General features: G+C 40.8%; 1 protein-coding gene across 1 annotated transcript; it reads left to right on the top strand.

The window, feature by feature from the left end:
• Positions 1-475: 475 nt before the first annotated feature.
• DUSP13A (dual specificity phosphatase 13A) lies at positions 476-23,275 on the top strand. The gene is made up of 3 exons (XM_075217072.1): positions 476-685; positions 3,787-4,004; positions 22,872-23,275. Exons 1-3 carry the CDS (start codon positions 528-530, stop codon positions 23,102-23,104), a joined length of 609 nt encoding a protein of 202 aa, XP_075073173.1. The 5' UTR covers positions 476-527; the 3' UTR covers positions 23,105-23,275.
• Positions 23,276-23,479: the final 204 nt, after the last annotated feature.

Here is a 23,479-nt window from a genome sequence, read left to right as displayed (position 1 = left end):
TTACTCTCTCCAGGTTAAATACATCATCATTATCATCACCATTTATTTATATAGCGCCACTAATTCCGCAGCGCTGTACAGAGAACTCACTCACATCAGTCCCCGCCCCATTGTAGCTTACAGTCTAAATTCCCTAACATATACATACACAGACATACTAGGGTCAATTGTTAGCAGTCAATTAACCTACTAGTATGTTTTTGGAGACCATACAGACCATTGTGGACAGAATTTAAGAGGCCTTTACAATTACAATCCAGAAAAAAGCAGTATTTGGTTCAATAAAATAACAGGGAAATTCATGGAAATCAAGTTATTGCCATTATGTATTTTTCTTCCTATGAACACTTAGGTTAGGACATGCAACAATTAATGTAATGAGAAAGAAAGAAAGATTTTCATTTGTGTTGTGGTATGCCTCTTTAACGTCTCAGAAAACCAGACTTGTCACCTGTCACATGCAATCACAGTGTCACTGTCTCACATAGTTTCTACAAGTCCTAATTTCATTTCCTGCATGTAATGTTATGGCGGGGAAAACCGAGAGATGCAAAAGACTCTCTGAAGAAGAGTCTCAAACAGATATGTGTCCTACAATAGCAGAACTGCAGAGCCTCTTGGACAGCAGACGTACCTCCTCTCATCGTGTGGATGAAGTCTGGCCCAACCTCTACTTAGGAGATCTGTGAGTATTGTAAATGTGTTTGTAAATATTGACTTTGCTGCAGCAAATAGGTTAAGCTAAAATCTAAATCTGTAAGCGACTGCTCATTCATATTAATCCACTTTTGTAGAAAAGGCTATTGTTATTTACAGACCATAAACTTTTTTACTTTACAAAAAAAAAAATATACATCTTAAGTTAATTAAGGTAAAGGGAACACAGAATTCTAACACCAAAATGATTTGCACACATATTTTTTCAACATTATAACATCTTTTACACATTACAGTAACTTCTAATAATGAAGATTTATTGACAGTGTGACTATCACTGAAAAAATGCTGTAGTAATGCACATTTGATGTTCTAACCACAACGCCCTGCATACTGCACAAAGTTGTCATTAAGAAGACAGGAAACGACAGAGGCTTAGCATGTCTGGAGCCAAATGTTGTATATTTAAGGCAATGTATTTCTTTTTCGTGTTTCCGAATAATTATTTCCTTGCTAATAATGATAAGTAGTAGAAAGATTGGTTAAATCTATATATCTAACTAAAATACAGGCTTTACACATACACACATTATTTATATTTATATATATATATATATATATATATATATATATATATATATAGTGGCAGGGAGGCTTATGTGTCACACCTCTCGTATAAGGAAATAGGTAAAAACCCAGCTAGTTTGCAGGAGCAGGCTGCAGACAGGGTTAAATTCCCTCTGGGTATTTTTGCTAGAGTGGAGGATAAAAACTTTGTTTGAACTGGTAGTGAGGCAACTACTGTACAGCCAGAGAAAGGGACTTGGCTAAGCCCAACATTCTATCATAAGAAGAGCCAAGTGAAGCTCAAAGTTTATCTTGGATATTTATCTATTTATAGTTAAATTAGACAAACACAAAATAGAAACAACTATATACCAATAGGGAGTCAGGGACTAGTTTGTAAATGTATTGCCTTGTCTTTGCTCTTCACTTTAAAATCACAAGTGAGATTTGGTCTGCATACTGTAATTCATGGAATTCATTTGACAGGTGCTACACTACTATAACTGGCTGTATAAAATACCAACCAAATTGCATGTGCACACTTGGGTTTAGTGAACATATATATGTATTATTTTGACGTGTGACTGCTTTCATTTTGACTCAGTATCCCACCCATCTTTTCCTGAGCACACTGAGATTACTTGTCAGTATATGGTATGGGCATATGCTCATGAATGTTTGATACCTAAACGCATACTTTCCAACTTTTGTGCGTGGTGATGCTATTGTGTCCCCCAACTCTGCCCGCTGATGCAATTTGTGTGGGTGGGGCTTAACAATGAGCACTGAATCTTAAGCCCCATCTCAGCCCAGGATCCAGGAGAGTGCCTGCTCTTCCAGGCACTGCCGGTGCTAGCATGCCTGGCGCCCCCCTGCAAAAAATAAATTTGCGCCCTCCTCTTTTCTAAAGTATTTGTTCACTCAATACTGCTTTTTTTTAAAAAAAAAAAATCATATAATACACTTTCATAAAGAGAGTAATACAAATAAGCACATTAAACTGCAAAAATGAATTGCTACATGAATAATATAAATGAAGAATATGTATGCCCTCTCCATCATCACTGTCTCTCCCTCCTTCATCACATTGTGCACCTTCAATAGTTGACCCCTGCATCACATTGCTTTTTCACTTTTTTTTTTTTAAACATATGAATAGAGAACAAAAGAGTTTTAGCCTCATTTTAAAATCAGTATAAAGTAAATTTGAGCTGGCTGAGTCTCCAGCAACCCATAACTCCTGCGAAGATGCAGTGTACATCCTGATAAAGCATATGTTGGACCTGGGCTCTCTTTTTGTTTTTTTTTTATCCATTGCCCAACTGTTCTTTACTTACCTATCTTTGACCTTCTTTTCTTCTCTTCTTCTTCTGTCTTCTTCTCTTCTTGTGCTCTCAGTGTGTGGCTCGGCTCTGCACCGCTTCTCACCAACAGTGTCGGGACGTGATGATGTTACGCCTGACACTGTCAGTGAGAAAAGAGCAGAGGGGAGGGTGAGGAGGGCGCCAGGCGGTGCCAGGGTTTTTTCTTTTTCTTTTTTGGCTAGCAGACAAGCGGGGATGGCAGGTGGAGGGGAGCGCCTCGCAGGCAAGGTGCCTCCTGCCTTGCTTACTCTGCGTATTGTGTTCCGCCAGCCCTGCTTCCGGGAGTTTGGGATGAATTTCCAAAATTCGAGAGCCTCCTGACATTCGAGGAGAGTAGTCAAGTATGTCTAAACATTTGGGCTTCAATATAAATGAACTATGCAGTTTTGTATCGAATACTAAATATAAAACACATTTATTTTTAAATTGTATGTTCAGATAGCTGTTCATTGTAGGTAGCAGGTCCACTTCAACCTCAATAGAGGTCATTTACAAGCTGTAATAAATTACCTGTATTTCATTATGTGCAAATGTGCTTTTTTTTCCACTTTAAGCATATGTAGGTGCACTTTCTACTTTTGCAAACTGCCTCTATAAAATCACTGTGGCTGTTTAGCGGAATTTCGTGTCGACTATAAATGTCAATTCACAGTTCTGCCTAATATGACTTTAAGATCACCCCTCTCATTATCATCAGTGTAAGGGACGTAGAGAATATTATTATTATATTGGGAGATTCAAGCCTATAAATGCTGTTCAACTTATAATGTGCCTGTAGGGAGCAAAAAGGAATCCCATTTCACAAATAGACCAAGGATAATCACCACATTCAAGACATATAAAAATAAAGTGCTTTGTGGGGAGAAGAAGGCTCTGCAGCCACTTGCTTACCAGGGAATGCTGCTGTAAATGTGCTCTCTTCATTACTTGAATCGTATCTAATTATCTTGCCCTGTAAAACTAAATCTTGCTTTTGCAAGTACTGGTTGTTTCCCTTTGTACTTTAACATCATTCAACAATTATTGTCCTATCCTGCAGAATATTAAAAGGGAACTACATTCATTGGGGGCAATATAATTATTGTGTTCTTTTATAATGTTGTCTAAAGTAATGTAGATGCATCTAAGTCGAAATGCATCTTGCTCCTGTTAAAGACTGCTATTACTGATCAAAATCTGCATTACTTTGCTCCCACAGGAGCACTGCCAACAACAGATATGAGTTGTGGAAAATGGGCATAACACACGTGCTGAATGCAGCACATGGACGAAGATATTCTGAGGGCAACTCTGATTTTTATGGTGCCAGCATCACATATCATGGAGTACCAGCCAATGATGTGCCGGATTTTGACATGAGCAAATATTTTTATTCCGCATCAGAATTTATTCACAAAGCGTTGAACACCCCTGGAGGTAAAGTAAAAAAAGTTATGTGTCCTGTACATGTGTTAGGATATGCAATGTCATCCTTAAATCCCAAAATATGCACAGTTTTACCAATTCTTAATAAACAATATTCTTATGCTTAAATACACTTCAGAAGTATAAAATGAGTTGTGGCTGGCATGAAGATGATGTATGTGAATGTTAGTAATTAGTTCTATACATCAACTTAAGACACCCGTGTAATAAAGGGGCAGGGCTTCTTAAACACGGAGCTATATAGATGTTCAGGCAGAGAATAATCTGGAGCTCTTAATGCGCTAATGGAACAGCTATAATGCACAAGGCAAGGCTAATGAGCTCTTTCATCATATTTTTTGCTTTAAATGCTCTTTTAAGACTTTTCTTCAGTGTGACATTGCTCGCAGTCTGCCTGTTGGTAGCCTGATGCCTCAAACATAATGCATAGTGGCCTCCTGTGAGATAGGTGGACAATTTATCATCACAAATATTGGGGAATAGTGACATTGGGGCTGATGCAGAGTTGGATGTACGCCAGTTTGGCTTGCATGTATTGTAGGAAATCGCTCAGTGCATATGCACCTATGCAGACTTGCGCAATTTTTTCACTTATATTTGCCTCTTTCTGGAGAAGCGGGTTTGGGGGGGGGGGGGGGGAGAGTTCTATTTTATGCTGAGTACAGTAAAGATGTGTTTTATGCAAATGCCAATGCACACCTACAGAAACACGCATATATGCCTGTTAAGCGGTGTATAGGGCATGTGGAAATATACATTGATGATGAGTTGTTGTAAACCAGGCACATATGCTACCAATTTGGAGGCAGATGTATTGTGAGATGTTTACAGCTGTTCATATGGTTGCAAAAATGTAATTTTTCTGTGTGTGTGTGTTTTTTTTATTCAAAACCACTCAACGAACAGAAATCTTAGGGAGCTGCCTGCCCCAGGTAACACAGGGGTTTGTGTGGAGATTAAGAAGGAATTGTGCAAAAGTGAGCAACCCCCTCAAAATCAGTGATGTACAAAATTCATGGTTTGGTTTACAGTATTAACTGAACAAATGCATGCAGAAATCCATCACATTAAACACTATAGAAGCTGTGTCTTTACACACATTATTCACAACCAATTGTGATGTACAAAACACAGGCAGCATTTGGGGAGCACAGGTAGTGGTTATTTATTATATTTTATTTATAACGCCACAAAATTTCAGAGCGTTTTACACGAAATTACAGTAGTATATTATATACAGTAACGATCCATAATACATATCAAAATACATTATTAGACTAAACATAATTATGCAAAGACCAGAAATCTACTAGTTGACATTTTACACAGATACCTTGGTTATGCAGATCAAATTAATTATGGGACCGTGAGTGAGAGTGATGATAATGTCCAACTTGAAGTAGGCCTGGGTTCAAGAAAACAGAGTTAGGGAATCAGGCCTAGAGGTACGGAGGGTGATAGAATAGGAGAAGGAACACGAGGAAAGAGGGCCCTGCTCGGGAGAGCTTACGTCCTAAAGCAAAGGGAAAGACAAAGAGGGTGGCATGGGGTGGGGAGTGGAGGTGATAGCAGAGGGAAAAGTGTTAGGAAAATGGCTTAAATAAACAAGTTTAATGACACGTTTGAAGCATTGAAAGAAGAGGAGAGATCATTTCACAGGTATAGAGCAGGCTTTTTACATAAAGTAATTCAGGTTTGTAGTGGGCAGTCCTTACCTGTAGCCAGAAGCCACAAGGCTCGAAAACACACTAAAAGCCACAACAATGAATCTGTTTAGTCCTTGATAGAGTTGAATAGGAAAACCTCTGCTACAGGTGACAGGTAGGGGGACTCTCCTATTTGTTAGATAGGGGCAGGTAAAATGAGGGGTATTGTGTGAAAGAGGAACCCATTGAAATTACCAAAAGCGCAAAGAGCTGCATGTCTTTGTTCATTTGAATGATAGTTTATTGAAGGAATTAAAAGAACATGCCTTCCATATGGGGTTCAACAGAACATTGAGATGTGTCAATAACATGGGTCACAGACAAGCATATGTTGCATCTTTGCTTATATACGACAAATCAGAATAGCAAACTAGAACAAATTCAACATGAGAAACTTACCAACACTGTAGATTAGGTAGACAGCTAAACAAATAGCCATGGACTCCGCCAGTTATCAGAGAGTGCATCTTAGTATTATATTGATCACCGGCTATTATGTTTTAGACACAGACATGTTGAATATAGTGGGTTGGGCAAAGACTAATGTGATGGATATTATGTATTAGCATATGCATAGTCTCTTACAGCATATTGGGCAATGTCTTTGGGCACATTATTTTATTTATTTAGGAGGCAGACGTGTGACAAAGAGGTAAGGGACATAGAAGAGGCAGGATGGGATTAGACATGAGGCAAAGAAGCAGTGGAGACTTGAGAGAAATAAGGAGTTGCAGACAGTCAGAGGGGTAGACATAAGGCAAGGTGGGATGGGGAGAGAAGGGTAACAGATATAGAGAATAAATAAGAGAAAACACATAGGGTGCAAAAGAGAGGGTAGCACTTTCATCACAGGGGAAATATCTGGTAGTAGGTAGGTTTAGGTATGCTATATATGTGTTGCATTTGGTGGTTTTGTTAATTGAATGTAAGAAAAGGCTGTTTACGATTTTTAGCTATGCTACTGATGCAGTTTGACAGCTTGACTAAATTTGAAATGGCTAGTACTCCCCAGAAAAAGGTGCACCACAATACCACACTACCACCACTGAAATGAGCAGAAGCCTGATTTATTAAGGAAATTAAGGCAAAAAAAGGAGTAAATTTTCTCCAGGACAAACCATGCTACAATGCGAGGGGTGCAAATTAGTTTATTATTTTGCACATAAGGAAAAAACTGGCTGTTTTTCATGTAGCACACAAATACGTTATAGCTTTTTTTTTACTCTGCAATATAAAGTTGATCTGGGACATGCCCTACCGCAACTATAAATCTGTCCCCACTTTTTAAATCTACCTCCCTGTCCAATGCAACATGGTTTTGCCAAGGTGCAAAGTTACTCCTTTTTTTGTTTTACTTTCCGTAATGAATCAGGCCCACCATGTTTATTTTCCAATACGAACACAAGTTACTAGCACCTGCACTGTATCCAAGGCTCCTGGATCATTCCCTGGTGGTAATAAGTGATTGAACTATAGAAAGGGGTGCTCTGGAACATTTCTGGCGCTGACATTTTGAAGAATGCTGAAGAATTAATGACTCTATTATCCATTACAAATTAAAGCACTGCTTTTACGTAGCCAGATGTATAGATCCTGATGGCCACTGCTACAGTATATAGAGCTAACAAGAGGGTGCACCCATAGGTAGTGATATAGTATAACAAACAAGTAGTCAAAGCAGACCTTTAAACAAAGATCAGTCCATTGGTCTGCAGCAACTGAGAAGATGCAGGTAATAGCAGTGTGGGTATTCGTTATTACATCAAAGTCAACAGTCAGAATTCTGGCCAATATGCGATTCACAGGTGCAATTTCGGCAATCAGAGTTCAAAGGCAATGTTTGATATTTACGAGACAGATAAGTAGTAGTTTGTTACAGGTAATGGTAAGGTCAGGGTTCAGAGCCAGGAGCTGATATATAGGAGAAAAATAAGAAATAGTTGAATTCAAAGCCAAGTTCTGATACACAAATGCAGGGTAACTGGAAACACTAGACACAGATCCAATGGACTCAATAATCTGGGAACTTTGGCTTGCAGTTGCCAAAAAAAAACAGGTGAATGACTTCACTCCTCATTAGGAAACTCTCTGTTAACCTGTTCTAATAAGGCAGCTAATATAGCAAAGGTATATGACTTACACCTTCTGGACTGTGTTATGTAGAGATTGATTTTATCATCATAAGTGTCACGAGCCACGGCTGTATGCCACATCCTGGCGTGAACAAGCAGCCGGGCGTGTGCTTTAGATTCTGTGCTCTGTTATTATCCTTGTGGCATAGATGTAGGAGGTAGGGACATCCTCCAACCCCAGGGGGAGATCTCATATGATTTAAACTGGTTCACTTATACTTTTATACATGCTTCCTGGTTATGTTATTTCCTATGCTAGTTCTAGCTATTAATTAATTAGCTGCCTCCTGAGGCTGATTGTCAGCCCTATCCTCCTCTGTCCTGATTGGCTCCTAGAACTATTTAAGGCAGTGAGATCTGGGCCTCGCTGTCGGTTATAGCGTCCTGTCTCCAGTAATGCTGCCTGCTATTTGTTCCTGTGTTTAACATGAGATTGATTACCCGTGTATGACCTTTGCCTGTTCCTGGACTCTGAACCTGTGCTTCTGACCCTGATCTATTGCCTGAACCCGGATTCTGAACCTCTGCTAGTGACCCTGATCTTATGCCTGTCCCTGGATCCTGAACCTGTGCCTGTGATCTTGACCTTTCTGCCTATACCTGACATATCCTCTGGTGCCCTGCCCAGTCCGCTGACATCTGGCCTGTCACTACTCCGTGTGCAACCTCCTATACTGGTGCGCTGCTGTGTTAGCATAAACACATACTACTCTGAGCATAAGACCTGGGGGCATCTGAGTACCTGTGAGCATAACCAGTCTCTACGGGAAAGGCGGCTGCTAAAGGTGAAGACCTCGTCTACCTGTTCTATGTGTTTATGCCGCACTGGTAGCCATAACAAAAGTAGCCCTGTGCTGTTGTACACGCACAGGAGCTACTACTGCCATGGTTTGTGACATTATCTATTAGACTTTTGATGGGGGACTGAATAGTTTTCTCGACCCTGGGGTTGTATTACATTCTATACAGTTTTTTGTTTTTTTTTCTTTTTAATTGAAGCCCAATGCGCAGGCTTTGTGCAGTCATTGACTGTACACGGGGCTTGGGACTTTGGATCCTTCCCAAAGGGGACCCCATTCCTCTCCATCTGCTAGGAGACAGAAATCTCCAGAGAGGGAAAAAGAGAACTTCCTGCCCTCCTTCACTGAAGCTAGGGACAGCCCCTTGACATCCCTGACGTCTGGAGCCAAAAGGCCCTTTAGGAGGCAAGGGTATTCAGGACCACCTCTGCTGCAAGACTCAGGTGATTCCCTTTACCCTGAGGTTGGCTGAAGTTTCCACAAGTGGACTGATTCTTGAGCTCCCCCCAGAAGGATTGAGCCTCAAAAGACTTGGGGAGAAGGTCGCCTATAAGGGTCTATACCAAAACCCCTGAAAAATACGTGCCATACCACAAACAAACAAAAACCATAAAAAAGTGCTTTTTGTTAATTACTATGTGTCCAAATAGATAAGTGCCCACAGGTCCCAGCCTTTATTCTGGGCAGTTGGTGCACTACATTATAGATTTGTGCATGTACTGACTGATTGCTACTATTCATATAGCCACAACCAATCATTTGTATAGCCACATTCTTGCTTTAAAGAAATTTGGGAAGTGAAAGGGGTAGTTTGACGCTTCTTTGCAATCCGGTTTGTCTACAGACTGCCCTGGTAAGTACAATACATAATAAAAGAAAGCTGCATGTGCTACAGTTAAAAGTTTCAAGAGGCCATCTTTCTTTTTAAAATGCATAGCTTGGAAGTTCCCCTCGTATCACACGATACAACGAACCCAAACAACTTATTTAAACCAAATAAAGACATGGACACCAAATTAACGTTGGAATAAGAATATAAGTTCATTAAACTGACTTATTACCTTGATGTACTGAGGACTGGATGGCGGACGAGAGCAGGGCAGTCTGCATACGCAAAGCCAATAAAGGAAAGGTCAGACCATAGTACCACCAACCCAGGATCATACCTTATTTATTGGCCAGTGTTATAATCTGTCAAAGCGGCAAGACTATACACCCCTTCTTAACTGCCAGTATTAACCTGTACATACCGGCCGAGGGTCCTCCTCACAGGCGGACCAACCAAATGTTGACATCAATGGAGAGGGGGGTTGTGACCTATGCCCGCCATTACTAGACCTAACCACTGCCCTCAATTTCCAAAACAATTGGGTGGATAAAGTAACAAAGACCCTCATCCATAAGATGTACCCCGACAGATCTAAACAAATGCGAAGACTCCGCTTTCAACAAGGGGTGAAATATAACTGAACCCCCCAAGGTTCTGACAAAATTTACTTGGTGACTGATTCACCTTCTTAATAATGGATGCTATTTGAGGTGATGAATAATATAAGACCAGCACAGTCTAATGTTAGGCCACTGTTGGGAAACAGCTAAGATGTCATTGCGAATGTTGATAATAAGATCTAATGATTTACCTATTTTAACATCATTATCCCCTAGGTGTATGACCAGGATATCTGGAGTGCCATGAGTATTGATTTCACTGACCAGGAAAGGAATGAATTTGGCATATCTCATACCCCTCTTCCCTATCCATCTGACTTGAACGTGAGTTGGCAAACAAGAACAGTTTTGGATCATAACGTGTTTGCTTGCCCAATACACAAAAAAATGACCCACCACCCAAATATGCATCTTCTGGCTGTCCACACATACGACAGAAGATATTAAACATGCGTAAGATACAAACTGTAAACAGAATAAAGACTCTCCGAACTACACTACACACCAAATACAATATCTGCCTAAAAACTAAACCTTTTAAACAGAATAACGGGACCTGAGGGAACCAAACATACTCTCTCTGCAGGGCGGGGAATGAGAAAGGATGAATGCGCTGCCTCTACCTACAACGCCTGAAAACCTGCCTAAATGTTAACAGTTATGAAACACAATTTATATACAATCAACAACAATATAGTAACGGAAAAGGAAAAGAACAGCAACCCAAGTGAAGGTAAAAATCCATCAAACCCCAGCAGGCTCACAACCAATCAGACCAACCGCAGAATGAATAAGAAAAATCCCTTCACGCCCGCACTAAAAACGGCAAGCAGCAGAGCCCTGGGTCCACCACTAAGAAAAGAAAAAGAGGTAGAGACGAACTGCGGAAAAGGAACAAAACAAAATGGTTAAACATCAGGTCTAATGTAACTATTGGACTTCCACCTGCCTAAGGCCTGAATGGATGCCACGGATACCCCTCCTGTTGCTGCAGCCGTAGCTGCCCCAATACGGAAAAATGAGTCCCAAAGTCCGAGGGTTGTAAACCTAACGACATCAGGGCACGCTTGAGTAAAGTGTGAAATTGGATCTTCGTAACAGGTGACCCATCTTTATGAAACAGCCTGTCACGGGTGCGTGCTCTAGTTTCTATGCTCTGTTTTTATACTTTGGGATTATCCTTGTGGCATAAATGTAGGAGGGTGTAGGGACATCCTCCAACTCCAGGGGGAGCTTTCATGTGATTTAAACTGGTTCATTTATATTTTTATACATGCTTCCTGGTTTATGTTATTACCTATGCCAGTTCTAGCTAGTAATTAATTAGCAGCCTCCTGAGGCTGATTGTCAGACCTGTTCTCCTCTGTCCTGATTGGCTCTTCGTACTATATATACCTGCTCCTGTGCTTTTTGGTGTATACCTTCTGGATTGATCTTCTGTGTATGACCCCTGCCTGTACTTTGGACCTTGCCTGCTTGCCTATGACCCTGATTTGTTTGCCTGTACCTTGGACCCCGCTGTATTGCCTGTGACCCTGACCTTTGGCGTGTTACCTGATTATTCTGCTTGCTAGTGGCCTCTGACCGCTGCTTTCGTCTAACCATCTGCTGCCATCTTCGCTGCCTCCTGGTTTGCCACTACAGTTTTGTATTACAAACTTGCACTACATCTGGAGTTAAGTCCTGGGAGCATTTGAGTACCGGTGAGCGTATAAAGCTCTATGGGAAAGGCGGCTCCTAAAGGTGAAGACCTCCGCCAATTAGTTCTGTGAGTTTGTGAACAGACCGTCAGCGTAACACACCCATACTTCGGCCTGCATGGGACGCAACACTGCTAGCTTATGATATAAGTAAACAGGGCAAATAGCCTGATCCTGCTGACTCAGCAGAGAGAACCAATGACCCTTACCTGCCTGGTCTGTTTTGGATCAAACTATTTTACATTGTATATTACTGGGATATTAAATGAAATTTTTTGACAGCATGGCTGCCCCTAATGTACGTTTTGATTGTGCCACCAACTCGCTAACGCTAAGGGCACCGTGGAAGTCCATAGAGAAAACTGTGCTAAAAAGGGTAACTTCGTATTCATCAGTGGAAACAAGAGTCAAGGCTAAAATGATATGAGATAGCAAGGAGAGATCTATTGGCTTCCTGTTATCACGTGGAATGGGGTGGAGCTTGTGGACGGGACTAGTGAAGCTTCAGCCAGAAACCTTATGAGTACAGTGTATCCAAGCATAGAGTGGAATTGGACGGCCACACAAATAGAAAATCGTCTAGATAATGCGCTATTCCGAGATGACCTGTCCCTGCCTGGATAGCTCAATGTAGGAACGAGCTAAAAGATGTGAAACAATCGCAAGATAGGGAGCACCCCATGGGGAGACAACGATCAATGTAGTATTTATCTTTGATTCTAAATCCTATGAATTTAAATGAATCTGGGTGCAGTGGGAGAAGATGGAAGGCTGACTCGATATGATGAGAGCTCCTATGCCGAAATGTCTAATAAGCACTAGGGCCTCTTCAAATGATTGATATACTACTGAGCTTTTGTCTTGATCTATGGCATCATTAACTGAACCCCCTGACGGGTGTGACAAGTGCTGAATCAAACAGAAATTACCCGGGAGTTTCTTAGTGACTACCCCTACTGGGGAAATAACCAAATCTGGAATGGGAGGTGATTGAAAAGGACCTATCATGCCACCCAAGCTGATCTCTCCGCAAATTTTTTTGTCTAGTACTTCTGGGAAGGAATAAGCTGACTTAAAGTCCTTAGAAGCTCTGGCGAATATTGCTGAGCTGATGGGAAGCCGGAAACCATGGCGAAAATCTTTGCAGAGAAAGGAGGCCTGGTCCGCATACGGATAAAGGCTGAGCCATTTCTCCAATACCGTGATGTTGATGGGCGAATTAGCTTTAAGCATTGGTGCTGCGCCCCCTGCCGAGACCAGGAACACTCCTCGGACTCTCTTTGACTGGGTGTAAGCCGCGACAATTGGCGCATATGTGCCTATATTTACAGAATTCACCCCTCCCACAAGACGCATTGTTGAATGCGGAACATCTATTTTTTGGGAATTGGGGAGCACTTTGTCTCCCCCCTTTCTGAAATCGATACACTTGACCTAAACTGAGGCTCACCCTGTTGATTTTCATCCATATCTCAGCGTCTTTAAAACCTAAAGGCATGTCTACCTGGTCACTCACTTTTTCGCGAAACTGTTCCTCATATTTGCACCAAGTACCTGGAGGATCGCAAATGTACATCTCATTTATGAGGTGTAAATATTTCCAAACCTCTACACTACCTTCAGGCCTAGTTTCTAGGTAACACGCCGCAAAGGCTCAATACCCTGTGATCTAATTAGAGAACGTTTTATAGGATTCCTCCCCTATGCCCCCTTCTTCGCATGCTGCATCTAGATCCTTTGTAGCCGATACCGTTAGTTCGAACATATTAACGGAAAAGCCCTTTTTAATCCTATCCCTAACACTAGACCGTAAACCCGACAAGAGAGCGGTGTTTTTGCACCGGACCATAGGACCTGCGGATGCTGATGATTTGGCTAACATGGGCCGCTTATCTACATATGACTATGAATATGACTTATTCTGGCCGAAATGCGTGTATAACATTTTTATAAGTTTACAGAGACACTTGTCAGCAGATGAAGAAGAATCCTCGCTAGTGCTGGACAATGGAGGACTAGGTGAGCATTTGTGTGTGACAGAAACATCACCAAACTCACTGCTAGCTGCTGGTGCCACCTGTCGTCCTGAAGCCCCCTCAGAAGTAGAAGGTCCATCGTCTCCACAATCGGAATGTCCTTGCTGGAGGGTCCCCTCCTTTTGTTTCCCTGCAGTGGTCAGAATGCCTGACAATGGTTGTGGTCCCGCTACGCCCAATGTTGCTTGCGTTTCTGCCGTGGACACACCTAGGTTTGTTGAACTTTCTGGCTCTCCCATGACCACCTGATTTGCTGAAAACAGAGACATGTTAGCATTTGCAGTAACTACCTGGCTCGTTGGTAATGAGGGGGAAGTACAGGCTCTAATTGTCTGCACTTCTGCCTGAGTCTGGAATTGCAACAAAAAACCCGGGGGAGGCGGTATTCCCATATATGAGATGCCCATTGTTCTGGGCACTGCAGTGTTAACTTGACCATATACAGCAGTACCTATTTCGATGTCCGTTGTTACCAGATACTGATGTGCATGGCGCCCGGAGGGAATGTTGTACGGAGAGCCGTCTAACGCCAAAGTCCCACCCAAAGAACCAGGGGGTGCATAGGAACACACGGACGCTGAGGATGTAAACAGGGCTGACTGAACAGAACCAAAATTATTCAACCCAAAAGCAGGCCTGCTAACGTCTGACGGGGCAGAGAAGGGGTTTTGAAAATGAGTAACCGAATTCTGGGAGAAAAGCAGCGGAGAGATACCTGTAGTCCTAGAAGGGGCTGTCAAAAAGAGAGACTTTTGTCAAATTAAATGTATTTTTGGATTCAATTGCTGCTTCTCATAGTTGCCAATACTTTAAAATAGAAAATTGAATTTGTTTAGAGATGCTCAAATTATTCAAATCAGTTTGAAATTTAAACAAATTTGCCTGTTTCAAGGGCCTTACATTTGTTCACAGTTCAATTGTGACATTTGAACCAGTTGGATTTGAGTTTAACTGGCTTAGTCAAATTAATGGTCTCAGTTTCCTGCCCGCAGTTAAAACAAAATATGTTACATTTAAACTGCTGTCTGTTCAAGCTTAAATGGCACACTATAGTATTTTAACAGTTTTGTTTTTTTAACTTGAAAACCAAACATTAATGTGTTCTAAGCTGAGTTTGCAATTTACATGGAAAACCATCAAAATACTGTACAATGTAGCCAATTAGTATCCAGCAAGGTCCAGCATGGTTTACAAGTTTGATCTATTATAACACATTTTCAAACTTTAGAGTGATTTCAATGAACCGGTTCTTGAACCACTTTGAAACAAATTCCAGCATCTTAAAATTTGATGGCAGAAAATAACCTACAGGTTCATCTAGTCTGCCTTTAGGTTCAAGCAAGGTCCAGCATGGTTTACAAGTTTGATCTATTATAACAAATTTTCAAACTTTAGAGTGATTTCAATGAACCGGTTCTTGAACCACTTTGAAACAAATTCCAGCATCTTAAAATTTGGTGGCAGAAAATAACCTACAGGTCCATCTAGTCTGCCTTTAGGTTCAAGCAAGGTCCAGCATGGTTTACAAGTTTGATCTATTATAACAAATTTTCAAACTTTAGAGTGATTTCAATGAACCGGTTCTTGAACCACTTTGAAACAAATTCCAGCATCTTAAAATTTGGTGGCAGCAGAAAATAACCTACAGGTTCATCTAGTCTGCCTTTAAGGGGTATATTTACTAAATTATTATTATTTTTATTATCGTAGATTTGTAATTTGCCACAGTGCTCCGCAGTGCTGTACAATAGGGAAAACAGTACATACATAAAACAGTGTCATACAAGGTAGACAAAATAAACTCAGACATGAAAACAAAGGGTATGAAGGACCCTGCTCAATAGAGAGCAGGGTCCTTACATTCTAAGTGAAAGAAACATAGCTGAAACACGAAGAGCAGGTCAAAGTGGAGATTGGGACAGTTGTGAGAGTGCATTATTGTGAATAGTGTTATCAGGGATAAAGTCACCTCTAAAGAAGAGATGTTTTTTTTTCAAAGAGCATCTAAAGATTTGAAGACTGGGGGAAAGTCTGATTGAGCATGGTAGCAAATTCCACAAGTGGGGAGCACCACGGGAGAAGTCTTGTAGGCGGGAGTGAGAGGTGGTTACCAGAGAAGAGAAAAAGCAAAGGTCAAAGGTAGATCTAAGAGAGAGGGGGGAGAGTATTTTGTTATTAGATTTGAGATGTATGCAGAAGCAGTGTTGTTGAGGGCTTTGTAGGTAAGGGTGAGTAAAGTGAATTTGATTCTGGAGGACACAGGGAGCCAGTGAAGGGATTTGCAAAGTGGTGCAGCAGATGTGGAGCTGTGAGAGAGGAAGATCAGCCTTGCAGCAGCATTTAGGATGGATTGAAGTGTGGATATATGGGTGTCAGGAATGCCATATAGCAGGAGGTTGCAATAGTCAAGATGGGAGATGATGAGAGAATGGATAAGAGTTTTGGTAGCATGTTGAGTAAGAAAAGGGCATTTTATGTTTTTAAGGTGGAGCCAACAGGATCGGGAGAGAGTCTGTATGTGAGGAATAAAGCAGAGGGTGGAGTCAAGTGTGACACAAAGACAGCTGGCTTGGAAAAAGTGAGGAAATTGTGGTGTTATTGACAATGAGGGAGATTTGAGGGCAGGTGGTGACTCTGGCAGGAGGGAAGATAATAAGCTCTGTTTTGGACATGTTGAGCTTTAGGTAGTGTTGGGACATCCAGGGGTCAGGGGAAGAGATATAAATTTGGGTGTCATCAGCGTGGAGGTGGTATTGGAGGACATATCAGTAAATTAGTACCCCAAGTCAAGTGGTGTATAATATAAAAAGTAAAGGGCCAAGTACAGAGCCTTGTGGGACCCCAACAGATAGTGGGAGATTAGGGGAGGATGTGCCAAAAGGTAAAAACACTAAAGGAACAGTTTGATTGGTAGGAAGTGTACCAGGAAAGAACTGTGTCACAAAGGCCAATGGAGTGAAGGGTGTGTAAGAGGAGAGGGTGATCAACAGTGTCAAAATCAGCAGAAAGGTCCAGGAGAATGAGTATGGAGGAATGACCCTTAGACTTTGCAGTAAGTAGATCATTGATCACTTTTGTGAGAGCATTTTCAGTGGAATGTTAGGGGCAGAAACCTGACTGCAGAGAGTCGAGAATGGAATGAGAGGAGATCAAGTGAGGCAGGCATTTGTACACTACTCACTCAAGTAGTTTGGAGGCAAAGGGGAGGAGAGAAATAGGGCGGTAGTTGAAGCGAGAGGCTGGATTGATAGATGGTTTCTTTAGAATTGGTGAAATAAGCTCATGTTTAAAGGAGGATGGAAATGTGCCAGTGGAGCGAGACAAGTTGAAGAGGTGAGATAGAGGTGAGCATGAATTGTAGGAGAAGGAGCAGAGAAGTTGGGAGGGAATAGAGTCGAGGGGATAGGTTGTAGGGTGAGATGAAGAGAGGGAGTACAGAGACTTTGTCTTCAGTTACTGGAGAGAATGAATTAAGGGTGGATTGGGGAGTGTAGGTAGAGGTGGATAGAGTGGGTGAAGTGAGTGGAATTTGGTATGAGGAATCTTGTCAAATGGTGTGAATTTTGTCTTTGAAATAGGTGGCAAAATCATGGACTGTGAGGGAGGAAGGGGGAGGAGGTGCAGGTAGGCAGAGAAGTGAGTTGAAGGTGGCATAGAGGCGATGTTGGCTAGAAGACTAGGTGGAAATTAGAGATTTGAAGAATGTTTGTTTGGCAATTAAAAGGACAGTGCTGTAAGATGAAAGGATGAATTTATAGTGGAGGAATTCGGGATAGGAATGAGATTTCCTCAAGTAGCACTCTGCAGTGCAGGAACACTTTTGTAGGTAGCAGATCTTTTTGGTGTGCCATGTGTCGAAGTCAGCAAATTGGATAAAGTAATTTCAATTAAAGTCGAGCAAACTTGGTTGTCTTTGTCTGAAAAGATGCGTACGGTACGCTACGACGTACAAGGGCACGCTACGGCGTGAAAGGGCGTACGCATCCACTACACGTGGCAGCCACAGTAATTGGCCTTTTACCATACAATCGCACAAACACGCATACTTATAAAATAGTACACATTAATGGTAGTTGCAACACATAGTCAGTTATGTCGAAATATAGTAGTATTTATATGTTATATTAAAGTTACATGCATATTAGTGAAATATGTGGAACAGGTTGAAGGAATCATATCATGAGTGGTATCATAATAAACCTCTTTACATTTCCTACTGTTTGGTTCACTCTGCAAAGGAATCGCAGAGTGCATACACAAGTTATGATTGATAGGGAATTATGAACTACTTAAGACTAAGGAATCTTGGCGGGAAGAGCCGAGCATACCCCCTGGAGAGATGACCCCCTCCTTTGGATTCCTTAGGATGAACTAGCCAATGATTGACAACCCCTTGGACCTTCCTGAGACCTGGACCAATAGATGCAAGCTATACCATCTTCATTGTATTACTGTATTTCTGTGTGTATATAAGCAGCAGCTTTACATCTAGTGTTCAGACATCTTGTCCCCAGACTTCAGGATTGAATGACTGCACACTGGATCCAGAGCGCCTGCGATAAGTAACGGCTGTATTTATTATCACTTCGCTTGAGCATATTATTCTACTATTTGCGAATAAATCTTTGTGCGTTGGAAACACAAATCGAGGTTCGACAATTGTTATTGGTTAGCGACAATACGCACATAACACATGGTTATGATTTTGATCTTCGGAGATTATATGTAGTAGCTGGAGCTGCATTGTCAAGTACTGAAGTGAGTGTTTTGTTATAGAAGGAGGCAGCCTGATTAGGACAGGACAATGCAGTCATTGGAGAAAATAGTTGTTTTAGTGAAAATGAGAAGTGGATTGGGTTATGAGTACTTGGGGCTGGTTGTGTACATGTGTATTTGGGTGCAGGGGGAAGGCATGAGCTGAGGTAAGTTGAGGCTAAATAACACAAGTGGTGACAAGAGGTCACCTAAAAAGAATTGGGTTATAAGGCACTCCAGTCTTATAGAAAATATAAAAACAAACTTTATTAGGAATTATTTTAAAAAAACCAGGCATCAGTAGAGTCGGCGAATTATAAGTTAAAATATAGAAGAGTGAAAAAGGTTGAAAAAAAGTGTCAAGAATAAAAATAGACGCTGACAGAAAGGAGGTTGTGGTCGGAGAGTGGGAAGGCTAAATTGAAGAAACTAGAGATGGAGCAGTAGCGGGAGAAGACAAGGTCAAGGGACTGCACATCACAGTGGGTGGGAGATGAGGTCCATTTAGAGAGACCAAAGGAGGAAGTAAGTGAAAGAAGTTTAGTGGCAGAAGAGACAGTGGGATTATGAATGTATGAGAGTAGGCAGGTCAAATGAAACAAGTGAGCAGGCTGCAAAGTTGTCAAGGAACTGGGCATCTAGACCTGGGGGTGATAAATGATAGCAACACAAAGGTGAAGAGGATAAAATAGACAGATAGTCTGGACTTCAAAGGAAGAGAATGAGAGGGAGGGTTCAGAGGGTATGACTTGGAAGGTGCAGCTTGGAGAAAGTAGAATGCCTACTCCACCACCTTGTTTCTTTCCGGGTCTGGGAGTGTGGCTGAGGGAGAGTACCCCATAGGAGAGAGCTACAGGGAATATATTGTCAGAGGAGGTCAGCCAAGTTTCTGTAATGGCAAGAAGATTGAGAGATTAAGAAATTAATAGATCATGGATGGATGTAAGTTTGTCACAAATAGATCTGGCATTCCATAGTGCACAGGAGAAGGGATAAGGTTGGCAGGATTGGAAGTGTGGGATAGATTGAAAGGTTTGAAGTGGACCGAGGAGCCTGAGCAGATAATGGGGATTGTATGGGATCCAGAGTTAGGTCAGCAGCCATGAGAAGGAGCAGGGTGAGACAGATGACATGCAAGGAGGATTTGTGGGTGTGAGGTTTATTTCTGTTTATGTATGCTGGTGAGTGTGGCGGGTGCAGAAGACAAAACAGTTCATGTGTACAGACTAGTGAGGAGGGAAGTAGTGAAGGGCAAATTATAATCGGAGAGGGAGGAATAGGATGATGGAGAAAGAGGAGGAGTTTGGAGAGAAGTTTAGTGACAGTAGATAGGAAAGACTAAATTGAGTAGGTGCATAATGGAGAGGTGTGAATGAATGTGTATTAGCTAGGGTAGGTAATGAGAAAGTGGAAGGAACAATTGATCTGAATTGTGCAGTGCAATTGAAATGGTGAAGGATACTTTACCGCCCCCTGGCTGTGGTTAATGAAGTCGGCAGTTTCCTTCGCTCTGACATAACGAGGTCCGGGAGGATGCTGACAGTTGGGCCAGAGGGTCCAGCAGCCAAAGATAGATGTTAACAGCAATCACAATTGAGTTCAGTGCGTAGCTAAACAGATGTTGAAACAACAAAGAGAGTTGAGCTCTGTGGGTCCCACAGCTGAACAGAGATGGTAGTTCAGTTGATCCTCAGCACTGCTGTGATGTTTGCCAACAGTATTCTGAATTATTCAGCGCATTATATTTGCGAGAATAAAGAAAGTGGGAGCATGGGCAAAGAGATGCGCCAGTGTACAGCTTACTCCAACTGCCGTCCGCATAGCACACTAAGTGGTATATTTACTAAACTGTGGGTTTGAAAAATGGAGATGTTGCCTAGAGCAACCAATCAGATTCTAGCTGTTATTTTGTAGAATGCACTAAATAAATGACAGCTAAAATCTGATTGGTTGCTATGGACAACATCTCCAGTATTTCAAACCCGCAGTTTAGTAAATATACCCCATAGTGTTTTTTTGTGTTTTAGATTTCAGTCTTAACAGTAGCATATGTTTGTCCTTGAGTACCCACCACAACTATTGGGAGACATATTCATATCTCCTTTTTACCATTCAGTCCTTTTGCTCCAATTTTAAAGTGGTACCCTTGTTCCAGAAATGTTTGGTCTTATTTATAAAAAAAAAAACAATACTGCCCTATGAACTCAAAATACCTTTGATATATTTGATGGACACTTATATCACTTCAGTCCCATCTTTCTTCTTAGCTGAACAAATTTTTGGAGATACAGCCTCCAGAACTGTACATCATACTCAAGGTGAGCGCATAACAGTGACATATAAAGGGGCAATATAACCTCCCACTTTCTGCTAATAATATCTCTTCCTAAACCAAATATTCAACAGACTTTTCCCACTACTTAACCACACTGCTTGCTCACTTACATAGCATCTAAAACTATCATCAATGTCTCTACCGTTTATTGTTATTACATCACTATTGAGTCATTATTCTGCTTTTGGAATTGTAGGTACTACATGCATTATATTACATTTTGATTCATTACATTTAGGATTCCACACTTTAGTCAATTCCTCCACTTTCTAGAAAACACTACAAGTTTGATTGAACTCTTTTGTGATATCAACCCTGTTACAAGTCTTTGCATAATAACAAACCTTGCCTTGGAGACCAAATGTAATATTACAAATGAATAAATTAAACATAACAGGATCCAGGACTGATCTCTGAGGTACATTACTGGGTAACAGTCCTTCCTCTGAGCTTACATTGACTACAGCACTCTGTCTTCTGTTCTTTAGGCAATCCTTTATCCATTTCGTTATCTTGGAATCAGATTTCAGTTTCTGAATTAATTTATTGCAACATACTGTATCAAATGCCTGGCTATTTTCTTACCGAGTCAAAAAAAATCCACAGATTTCTTAGACATGTTCTCCCAGAGACAAAACCATACTGCCTCGGAGCTTTTAATTTTTTGAGTCTAAATAGTCTACAAATTTTTTTTGTTTGTTTTTGTTTAAGGCATGACATTAGTTTTCCTGCTTTTGATGTAATGTGATGAGACTCACAGGTCTTCATACTATTCCTTACTGCCTATTTTGTGCAGTGGAACATTTGGCATTCTATAATCACCTGTTATTTCAAATGTTAGCAATGACCAGTTATAACGTTTGGTTAATACTTTTGGGTGTATGCCATCTGGACACAATAGTTTTTCTACTTTTTATTTTTCCATTTCAAGTCACTCCTCTTTTGTAGTAAATCTCTATAATATAAATGTCTAGTGGCGTGTGTTAGTCTGTCTGTGTGTGTGTGGAAAATATAAAACCAAGCTGCAGCGCCACCTGCTGGGCGGAGTTATACACTGACCTACTAAATTCTTAGTGTGTGTGGGAAAAAAATTCAGAAAGGGCTGAAATTTGGTATACTAAGATGTTTTTAATTTGTTACTTTAATTTGTTAATTGTTAAAAGTGTTTATAAAGATTTAAAAAAAATATATATATATTTCTTGAAGGAGAAGTGACAGTTGGGAGTGGTTGGTGGTTGCCGGGGGGTGACAGTGGGGAGTGGTTGGTGGTTGAGGCCTGGGCTATGGCCCAAATGCATGACAAGAACCTTTTTAACATCTTAAGTAGCTTGATTTTACTAGAATGCATGAGTATCATGCATGGGTTAACTTGTAATATATCTGTCTAAACTTCAGTATTGTATATCGTCGCTTTGTCGCTTTCAATATACTCACGTTCAGCTTTTAGCCTCCCTCCATTAACTTTTTTTTATCTTTCACTAATATATCTAGAAAAGTTTTGTCACCTTTTTTACTGACTGTTTTGCTCTTTATCAGGTTTATTGTTTGTCTAGTCTCTATTAGACCAGCTTTATATGATTTGTATCCTCTTCTTATTGTGTCTGTCTATATATATTTTTGTGTCTGTCTATATTTTTTTAAATGCAGGTTTCTCTTCCCTTTCCTAACATATGGGGCACAAAGTTCGGTTGCATTTAGAAGTGCAATATTTTAGTTTGTTCCACTGTTCCTGCACTTAATCAGCCTTTCTAAAATGTAAAACCTTTGTTTTTAGGTGGATCTGCTTTACTTTTAGAGATTATTGGTAATTATGCTTTCTGTGTTCTGTTTAATGAAAAAAAAATACTGCTACATGCCCAATAAGTTATTAATTCAAGCTGACAAAATAAAATTTGGACATTTTAAGGAACTGCAGTTTTTGACAACACAATATTTTCTCTCCCAGCCAGGCTGCTGGTGCATTGTGTTGTTGGCATCAGCAGGTCAGCAACTCTGGTCCTTGCTTATCTAATGATTCATCATCAACTCTCCCTGACACAAGCCATCTGTAGGGTGCAGGAGAATCGCTGGGTGTACCCCAACAAAGGTTTCCTTGAACAGCTATTACACCTGGATGAAGTACTGCGAGAAGCTAGACAGAACCAGATTCAGAGCAACAGACATGAAGAGAAGCCGTGAACAGAAAGCAACGTTATTTCTATGTCAAGTTTGTACAGGTTCTAGTTGTCAGAGTCTGAAGAATGACTTTTGTGCATGTTGTAATGTTTATTTTCATTTAATAAGTATGTTTCCTCATTTAAGTCACACAAATAAAATATATGCTAAGTTCACAACATGTTTTTATAGTGTGCAAAATGTTCTTAAAAATGACTTACAGTTAATGAGAAAATATTATAGCTTCCTAATTATATTTTTTTTTTTACAACGTTAATTTATAGTATATTTTTAAGTATAAAATATTTTTAATGCCTCTTGAAGCATTAATTAATGTCACACGATTGTAACAGGTGAATGCTTCATCTTAAGTGGCATGTGGAAAGAATACATGGCACG

Source organism: Mixophyes fleayi, chromosome 6 (assembly GCF_038048845.1).
Source record: "Mixophyes fleayi isolate aMixFle1 chromosome 6, aMixFle1.hap1, whole genome shotgun sequence".
NCBI lineage: Eukaryota > Metazoa > Chordata > Amphibia > Anura > Limnodynastidae > Mixophyes > Mixophyes fleayi.
Note: the sequence above shows the minus strand (reverse complement) of the source record. Positions and strands in the feature narration are given on the sequence as shown.